The sequence below is a fragment of the Trachemys scripta genome, chromosome 16 (genome assembly GCF_013100865.1).
Source record: "Trachemys scripta elegans isolate TJP31775 chromosome 16, CAS_Tse_1.0, whole genome shotgun sequence".
Lineage (NCBI taxonomy): Eukaryota > Metazoa > Chordata > Testudines > Emydidae > Trachemys > Trachemys scripta.
Genome location: NC_048313.1, coordinates 25,884,220 through 25,894,269, shown reverse-complemented (window position 1 = coordinate 25,894,269; position 10,050 = coordinate 25,884,220). Strand labels below are relative to the sequence as shown.

Below are 10,050 nucleotides of genomic sequence, written 5' to 3'. Positions count from 1 at the left end.
CTTCTTTCAAAGGGTGAGTGGATGAGGGCAGAGCAAAAGATTCCTATGGCGAATGGCGGAGACCAACATTTTCAGCAGCAGGCACTGAATTTAGCAGCCAACTGTGAAAATCAGGCCCTTGCTGTCTAAGTGGTCAGCACCCACCACTCCAACTGAGGTCACTTCTTAAGCGTTAGGCTCAAGACCCATCTGGTTGGAGATGTAGAAGCAAAGGCACCAGGAAAAGTTTTGGCCATGTGACAAACTTACAAAGCCACGTAGGCTGCATCTCCCCAGACCAATGCAGGGCTAGTCATTACTGGACTTATAGTTCTTTAGACGTATGGCCAACTGAATATTGACCAACCACCGGGGGCTAGTGGAGAAAGGCTGGGTTAGACAGCGTGGCTTTTTCCAAAGGACGGAAAGATCTGCTGGATAATTAACACAGAAAAACAGATTCTGATCTGCCTCAACTCACATTCCTCCTTTCAACAGTACGACTGGAGCGTTGGGCCCAAAAGGATCAAAGAAACCAGATTATAAAATACAGTGCAAGTTCATTTGGACTCTTGAGTATAAATAGTTTATTATTGATGGACACGTCCATTTTAACTGCTGTATCAAAATAAATAAGCAATTTAAAGTGCATACTAAATATATAGTATATATATTCCAGAAGTGTTTTTACAAAACAAGTTAGAGCATATATGACAATAATACACCTCTTAGCTCTTCCCACGCACATAGTTCAGGTCTTATTTCAATAAATGAGAACAAGCACTTTCCAGCCACCAGAGAACAAGTGTCCTAAAATCAGAGGTTCTCTGCCTATGGGGTTACACCCTTTCACACTCTTTAGGATGAGAGGAAAGGGAATCCCTAGATGCTTTTTGTAAAGGATGGAAAAGGTTAAGAAACTACTCCTCTAAACTCACTCATGACTGAGTTTACCTTAGTACTTGTGGGTTAATCCACTGGTTGGAAATAAAAATGTATTGCTAATAAATACTTAAACTGTATGTTCATATATTAAATATACCCCAGTATGGAGGAAGAAAATGCATACATCTGAATGTCAGACAAGCTTTCACCGACAATGTGTTAAAAACACACAGATCTGGAACCACTGTTGCTTTACCTAAGAGGTTCTGAAGAGCATCATTGCAACAGAACAGCACTGAGCTATGGAAGTCTTTATTCCAGAAGTGCAAAGTCCCTCCAATCCCAGCTGAGGTCAAGGTGAGCTGCAGTCTCATCTCCTTTAATAAAAAGATCAGGGCCCCAATAACTTAGGAGCCAGCACTGCCCACTTGCTGCGTGCGGAATAGTATCTTACTCTGAGTAATGCTATTGCAGTGATAGACTCGAGCCTTTGAAAAGTGCAGTTTGAAGTCAAGTTATTGGCATGATTGTAGTTACTCTGTGCAGGGTTACCAGTCCCAAGCATTCAAAATATCACAAGTCAGGCCGCACAAAAATCGTGAGCTTGGCTGCAAAAAAAAAAACTCAGGAGATTTAAAAAGGATATAAATAAAATTGGAATTACTTTTATTTGCTTTCTGGATTTTGCACTTTAGGGGGCCATTTTTTTCCCAGCATTTCTCCACAAACTAGAGCTAGGATTGATTTTTTTTCCAAAACGATTCCTGAGACTTTGTTGCATTCACATGACACTAGAGCCTGGGGCTTTAAGAAAAGGATTAAATATCCCAAGACTCATGATAAAGTCATGAAAGTTGGCAACTGTTGTATCTGCTAATTTAAGCATCTCTAAATTGCTTTAAAAATAACCACAATCTGCTTAAATAACTCAAGAAGACTCCTGGGAAAGCTGTTGCGACCCCCGGCCGAGTGACTATTAGGGATTAAATACGTTTTTTTAATAATCCCATTTATGCTGTTTACACGTCACTCAGATTGTACAGTGGAAACCAGCTAGTCAATTTCCACCCTGAGCTACCACCACAACCAGGAAATGGAAATTGACGAGACATTGTGCTAGTGAGTAAGACCCAATTTTAGGAGCGTCGCAGAAGGCTGTTTAAATTCTAAACGAACTCTTTCCAATTAAGTTTCAAACAGATGCATTTTCACAAGTGTATTTTTAGTAGTAAATTTTTTGGCGGGAAGGGGGCCACACGGATGCTGACACTCTCCACTTTAAGACACATAATCACAGAATGCAAAATATAATGATTAGGCAAACGCCCTCTTGTAACAAATCTGTCGCCTTTTAGGGCTTCATGATGACAAGCTCAGATAGATCTCAGACCTTCCTGCTGCAGAAGAACAGGCCTCAATCTACTTCTCCTAAAAGAGAATCTCCACTAGCTTTCAGCAATATAGGGCCTATGACACACGACTGAGCAGTTGCAATGCCAGCCAGCAGTGGGCAATGGCTAAACCACACTGATCAGCACCATACGCTAGCTGCCATAAGACCAAACGGATGGCATAATACCACGTGCAGCAATGATCGGATAATCATAATACTGACAGTCACGGGAATTACTCCATCAGAATTAAGGTTGCCATGTTGGTCCTTGTCAACATTTAGAGCAACCCACTCACACAAATTAAAAAACAAAAGCAGCACCGTTCATTCAATCTCCCAGTTGCTTACAATAAATTACAGAACGCTAAAGAAACACATAATAATAAATATCACTGATGGCTAAAAACAGACCCACGCCGGTTCTTCGGTGTGCCAAGCGCGCCCCACACTGTGTTCCTTCCGTTTCAGTCCTGCTTCGAATGGAAACCAGCTGTCGCCACTCCAAGCGACGGTGCCGTGCCAGAGCTAGCAACGCACCGTGTTTTCCCAGTGTCTGCTGCTGATTGTTAGCCTGGGAATTTTGCTAGGTGGAATCTACCCTCCACAACCTCTAGCAGAGAGTCCCAGAGAACCGAAGGCGATACTGACTGCCACTCCCACCGCTGAGGTCCTTGCTCCCACCTACTGGTCTGCTGACTCGGCAGAGCTAGATAGCCTAAAGAGGCCAAAGAAGTTGTCTTTTTTGTCGGTTTGGTCCAGCTGCCAGTTATCAATGTCTGTTTTATTAGTGTCCATCGTCACGTAGAGAGAGTCGCCTTTTTTCAGAGGCTGCAGAACCGCCGAGAACTTGGACATGGTCTCTTCCGAATTGGAGGACAAGTGCAGGGAGATGGTCAGGACCGTGCTGCGGGTGCCCCTGGTCTGCTGGTTGACGATCAGTTTGACTGTTTGCGGCTTGCTGCAAGATAACGTCTTATCAACGCATTTGACAGCCAGCTGGGCGTAGATAAAATAGAGGCCTCCGACCTTCACCTCCAGCTTGTGCGATGTGTCGTGGTAGTCGAAGTGGGAGCTGAGAACCACTCCATCAATACCCTGGAGATGATCGAACTCCATTACCCTCTCCTTGATTACAGCTGCAGAAACAGGGTAGAAGAGGGAAGGCATGTTAGTCATCTTTGAAGAGGGGGGGATAAAGACTCAGTTTCCCCCGCTGCGAAATGGGGAGAATGATCACGACCTTTGAAAAGGGCGATAGAAGCGCTGGGGCCTGCGAAGTGTGGGAGTGTACTAGTGACCTGGCTAGTCAACGCATGCACCACAGTGACCACTGCTCAACCGTGTGTCCGGCTCTGCACTGACCAGAGCTAATGAGAGATTCTCCTTTAGCGGCAAGGGTTGTCTAACCACTAGACAACACGTCCTCACCCCAATCCTCAGCTCATGGATTTCTCCATCCTACCGCAGAGCCCTGTGCTATGTCTACGGGAGATCCAGCCCCAGTACGAGCTCATGGGTCCGAGGCAGGGGGCTTTACAGGCATTCCCTCACACTGGGACTGCTGCCTTCGGACTTCTCCGCATCCGGTTTTATTGTTGCAAGCAGTGAAACCATTTCCTTCCTGCTCCCATAGGCAGGAGAAGGTCACATGCTGCAGAATAAGCCAACATGACTCATGTCAATCTGGCGGCCTGGACTCTGTTCGCGTGAGCCACGAACAACGTATTCAGAGCTGTAGCACTCTCTAGGGTCCGCTGCTGGCAACACGTCCTAGCTTTCTATCTTCACGGCCTTCTCTTTATGCTCTGCCTTAACAGAGCCTTTAGGCAGAGTCTGTATCCCATATGGTCACAGCGCCCCATTTCTAGACACCCCATTGGATTCTCCCAAGCATCTATAACCAAGACAACTGTCATTGACTCTAGGAGGGGTGAGGTGCTCATACAGCAGCAATCCATGCTGGAGAGAAAAATCCACAATTAACTCTTTGGAGGCTGGGAACTATATCCACCCAGCCTTGTAACTATGCATTGGTCCAAGTCAGGAGGCTGGAGAACCCCCAGAGTTCTAGTGGTTAGGTGAAATAACAAATCAGCCCCACCACACCATCTGTTTTATGGCTCTTTCACCCAGCGAGATCTCAAAAGCACTCACTGCTTGACTCCACCAGCTTTATACTTCAGAACCACTTATGTCTACCATGGAAATGCAGCCACCTCTGGGGTGGAGCGGAACAGATTTACGAGCGATTTAGGTCACATCCCTAAATCATCCATTGTGCCCTCGAATTTAAGAATCATCTGTCTTACACCTTCCTCCTCCACCACCTTCATGTCTGAACACTTCACAATACTCCTGTGACAGCCACCCAGCGGTTTCAGAGAGGAAGCAAATGGGGATCTCATTTATCCAACGGAAAGTATGTCTGTGGTTTAGGTCAGCAGAATATAACTAGAGTTTGAATTTAGTCAAGACAGTGAAGGTAGCAACCTACTCCCTGTATGGGATTTTTGTCTAAAGGAGCAGGAGGAGACAAGAATTTGGTTTGGCATTGCATCCAAAATGTAATGTGGTCTGGGCTTCTGGTTTAGAGGCTAGAGCACCCCTGATTAAATGAAGAACAGGAGTATTTGTGGCACCTGAGACACTAACAAATATATTTGAGCATAAGCTTTCGTGGGGCTACAGCCCACTTCATCAGATGCAAACCTGAAACCTGATTAAATGAACACCGGCTTAGTTGGATGGGAGAGCTGTTAAGTATTGGTCCAGCTCAAACCTGCTTAGATCTGCAGTGTGACAGAGACAGATTTCCCTACTGTACAAACAGCATGAGTTTTAAAGTCTCCTTTGATGGACAGATGGCGTGGACCGTGGGGAATTATCCAGCCCATTGGTACCCTGCCCACCCGGCCGGGCCAGACAAACAGCAGTTACATTGGTTCGTGTATGCCGGCGATGCAAACAATGTATTAGTCTCCCATCCCACAGCCTCAAAGGTATTTAGGTCCCCCAAACTCCCATTTGTCCCCCTTTAGGAAAGGGAAAACAGGAGCCATTAATGTCAAGTAACTGTAAAATACTTACCGCTTGTGGGCATCATCTGGACCCCAGCCTCCTGAAAAAAGGAAAAGAGAGCGTTTGTTTTACAAAAAAAGATGTTCAGAGAACAGCTGTTTTCTGCAAGGGTCAGACAAGACACTATGTTCCCCCCCAGACACCTTAGTGAATATGGCAGCACAACTAGATAATATAAATTAGACCCAACGGACGTAGACTCAAAGGCAGGGCCCGGGCGCATGCGAGCTTTTGGGGAAGTTGAGATGCAGAACTTCAGAGCCGAGAAGCTGTCAGCTGGGAATGAAAAGGACTTTCCAGCGGCCTGACGGTCACACACAATGACATTTTGCAAAGGCGGGCACTGGGGTTTCTGGGCTGTTGTTTTCCGGTGACGTCCCAGGCCCGGTTTTCAAGTTATGCCCGCGGCAGCCGTTGACTTGGGTTTGTGTGGCAAGTACCCAGCGCCTCTAGAAATTGGGCCCCAATGTGGCAAGTCGATCACTGGGTTAAATGGAGAGCGCTCCCAGTCACAGGTGATGGAACGAGGGGTGCTGCCCCCGGCTTGAAGAGGTTTCCATTACATACAAGGTTTACAGTTTGGTTCAGCGGCTGTCAGCATCACCCGCTATACAAAGTGTTGCAGCACCTCCGCTCCCAGTCCTGCTTAGCTGGCAGGATCTGCGGCAAAACCTAACGCAACTACTGGCCGCTGACAGACAACTTAGGGCTTAAAGGGTCACATCCCTAAATCACCCACCGTGCCCTGAAATTAAGAATCAGCTACCTCTCACCGTCCTCCTCCCTCACCCGTAGCATCTGAACACTGCCCAGTACTCCTGTGACATAGGAGAGTGGGGAAACTGAGGCAGGGAGCTGACGTGACTTGCTCAGGGTCACACAGACAGTCTGTGGCAGGGCTGGGAATTCAACGCAGGTCTCCCATGGCCCAGGCCAGCACCCTACCCCCTAGGCCACCCTTCCTCAGCGTACAGCTCCTTGCGCGTGAAGAGGTTAAGCAATGGCTGTCCAAACAATCAGTGCACTTGGGCATTTACACGTGAAGTGTGGGCGAGGGGTCCCAAAGGTCTGGCATGGAAAGTGGGAGAGGAGGACCCCACGGGGCAGGGAGACAGACAGCTAGCCAAGGGGAGAGACCCTACCCCCACTATCTCCACACACACACACAGAGCCCACCCGGCCGGGCCAGACAAACAGACCTTCCTCTCCCCAGAGAAGCAGCGCCCCACACTGCCAGGAACAGACAGGCAGGAGGGGAGGGGGGACTGTCCTGGCCGGACACACAGCCCCATCCTTGTGGGCAGGGAGACAGACGGGTCCCCGGTCGCTGGGGCAGACAGACAGGGGACCGTGGGCTGGACGGACGCCTCCTCGCCACCCCCTTACCTTTCTCATTCTGGGCAGGGCTGGGGGAGCCTCCGGGGTCTCCAGCGGCCGGGGCAGGACCCTCCAGGCCGAGAACAAGGCGAGCGCCAGGATCGCTGCGCCCAGGGCGCACAGCCCCACGAGCAGGCACCAGTCCAGGCTCCGACAGGGGCAGGCGCGTCGGGAGCCGGCCCGGAGGAGGCTCTCGGGGTCCTGGCTGTGCTCTAGAGCCGTCATGGGGCCAGGCGGCTGCTCCCTCCGAGCTGGGGTTGGGGTCCGGGGCAGAAATGAACCAGCGCCGCCCGGCGCAGCGGCTTTATAGGCGCGGGGCGGACCTGGGAGGGAGGCGCCGAGGGAAGCGGGAGCGCGGCTGAGAATTTCCACTGACAGCACAGGGGACAGGAAAGGAAAGAACTGCGGGGAAAGTAACCCGTTCATCATGGGGAGCCGGGGGGAGCGGGGGAGAGAGACAGAGACAGAGAGAGACAAGGCAGGAGGGAGAAAGAATTGATGAGTATGAAAGAAAGAGGGGATGAGTGAGAGAAGGTATTAGTGTGAAAGAAAGAAAGAAAGAAAGAAAGAAAGAAAGAAAGAAAGAAAGACTGAGATGGTAGGGCCAGGGGGGGTCGGCAACCTTTCCGAAGTGGTGTGTCCAGTCTTCCTTTATTCACTCCGATTTAAGGGGTCGCGTGCCAGTCCTACATGGTAACGTGTTTAGAAGGTCTCTTTCTCTACGTCGATAACATCGAACTAAACTATTGCTGTCTGTAAAGTCAATAAGGTTTTTAAAATGTTTAAGAAGCGTCATTTAACATTCAATGAAAATGCAGAGTCCCCCGGACCAGTGGCCCGGACCCAGTGCGAGTGCCACTGAAAATCAGCTCGCGTGCCGCCTTCGGCACGTGCGCCATAGGTTGCCTACCCCTGGGGGAAGCGGCTGGGCAAAGGGCAGCGTGAGATGGCATGGGAAGGGAGATAGGCAAAGGGGATTGTGAGATGGCATGGGAGGGGGCTGGGCGAAGGGGATCGTGAGATGGCATGGGAGGGGGCTGGGCAAAGGGAAGGGGGGATGGGCCAAGGGGTGTTTGAGGTGGCATAGGAGGGGGATGGGCCAAGGGGAGTGTGAGATGATATGGGAAGGCAGGATGGGCAAAGGGGAGCACCCGGGGAATATACCGTCTTGCACTGCTCAAGGTGGGCAGTGCCCATTTATTAATTGGTTCACCACTTCAGCGATGGAAAGTGGACATACGCCAGCCTTTGCCAACCTGAGCAGATTTACCCCACACTTCGTACAAACTCACTGGTTAAGAAAAACAAACAAATGTGTTGACTATAAAAGGGAGATGGTAAGTGATTATAAGTCAAAGTACAGCAAGTCGGATTTGGTCAAATGAAATAAAAGCGAAACGCATTCTAAGCTGATCTTTCAGTGCTCTTACAAACTTAGATGCTTCTCACCACAGGCTGGCTGGTTTCCCTTCAGCCAGACTCTCCCATCTGATCAGCGCCTCAGTGGCTTGGTGGTGGTGGTGTCTGTAGATGTAGGTGGAAGAGAGAGGAAGAGCATGCCAAACGTCTCTCCCTTTTATCATGTCCTTTCTTCCCTCATGGCTTTGCACCCCCTCCCCTTCAGAGTTAGGTGAGCATTACCTCGTCCCAAACTGACCCAGGGAAGGGGGGTGACTCACTTGAGAGTCCAACAGATCCTTTGTTGCTGCCTAGGCCAGCGTCCTTTGGTTCCTGTGAGGCTGGGCTGGGTTTGTCCCATACATGCCCTGATGAGGTGTGAACTGCCTCTCTGTTCCTGGAGAGTTTTTGCCTGGGCTTGTTTTAAGCCATGAAGACACATTTTCAGCCTCATAACTATATACATGAAATTAGAACCTATAACATCAATATAACAACCATGCTCAGTGCATCATGAGCTTTCCGAAGACACCCAACTTGACAAACTTTGCATTGGATACCACACAGTCATTTTATAAGGCTGAACATGGGGGTGCAGGTTGCTCCCCCGAGGTACAGAGTGTCATACCTGCTCCCTTAGTTTACTGCAAGAGGATTAGTCACTGAGTATCTCAAAGGCCGTTTGTGTTACAGTTCTCTCAGCATCCAGCCATTAAGGCCATGAGGCAGCGTGCCTCAGTTTCCCCCTCACCCAGCAAACCAGGTTTGTTATGGTTTCTCTGCTGTGGTCTGTTTACAGGTATTAATTGAAAAGAAGCATTATCATAAGGTTTAACATCCGTGTCAAAATTCTTATCCCCAAAACTGAACATTAATACCAACATTTTTATCACAGCTGTGGGTTTCCAAGTATCTTTACGATACCACGCCCTCTACTCAGATATTCCAGTTTGAGGTTAGTTTGTTCATTACCCAGGGTGTCCTTTGACTCTCGCCCATGTAATCAGTCACTGGCTTTTCCTTCCCTCCAGTGTTCCCCTCCGTGTGGACTGCAGAGCTAAGAGGGAGGAGGGATAGCTCGGTGGTTTGAGCATTGGCCTGCTAAACCCAGGGGTAGGAATTCAATCCTTGAGAGGGCCATCGGGGGGCAAAATCAGTACTTGGTTCTGCTAGTGAAGGCAGGGGGCTGGACTCAATGACCTTTCAGGATCCTTTCCAGATCTATGAGATAGTTATATCTCCATATATTATAACATGAGCTATCAGTCGCCTGCTTCCTCCTAGCACAAGGCATTTATTCCTCAGGTGATCAGTGGAATTACACAGATAGCACCTTTGGGGCTCTTCTGCTTTTACACGAGTTTGGGATGAGGGTTAGCAGTAGAAGGATGGTTTGGGGTAAGAGAATATTTAGGCTCCCAACCCTCTTCTCTCTTCCCAGGGGATCCTCCCGTCCCACCAGTTCTAAACCCCTCTTTCTGTGGCCTGCCTTCCGTAGACACTTGAGTCTGTTCAAAGGCATTAGCTAAAATAGCCGTCTCATCCACAGACTTTACATCTTTGTCCATAGCTCAGTGGTTTGAGCTTTGGCCTGCTAAACCCAGGGTTGTGAGTTCAATCCTTGAGGGGGGCTACTTGGGGATCTGGGGCAAAATCAGTACTTGGTCCCGCTAGTGAAGGCAGGGGCTGGACACGATGACCTTTCAAGGTCCCTTCTAGTTCTAGGAGATGGGATAGACACTGCTTGACATCAGGAAATGTTCTTGAGCAACAAGACCCAACGTTCCTTCAAAACTTGCCACCTCTTTACCCCTCACCCATTTTCCCAACTAATCTTTCATGTTGTTTACATATTCCCCATTACTCATCCCAATATCCCTCTTAAGATTCCGAAATTTAACTCTCTCTGTTTCAGGGGTAATCTGAAAACGTCGCAAAAC

At 48.9% G+C, this 10,050-nt stretch overlaps 1 protein-coding gene across 1 annotated transcript; it reads right to left on the bottom strand.

The window, feature by feature from the left end:
* Positions 1–554: 554 nt before the first annotated feature.
* LOC117889197 lies at positions 555–7,021 on the bottom strand. The gene is made up of 3 exons (XM_034793081.1): positions 6,722–7,021; positions 5,345–5,375; positions 555–3,393 (listed from the first exon to the last, which is right to left on the bottom strand). The coding sequence occupies exons 1-3, from the start codon at positions 6,935–6,937 to the stop codon at positions 2,939–2,941; spliced, it is 702 nt and encodes a 233-aa protein (XP_034648972.1). The 5' UTR covers positions 6,938–7,021; the 3' UTR covers positions 555–2,938.
* Positions 7,022–10,050: the final 3,029 nt, after the last annotated feature.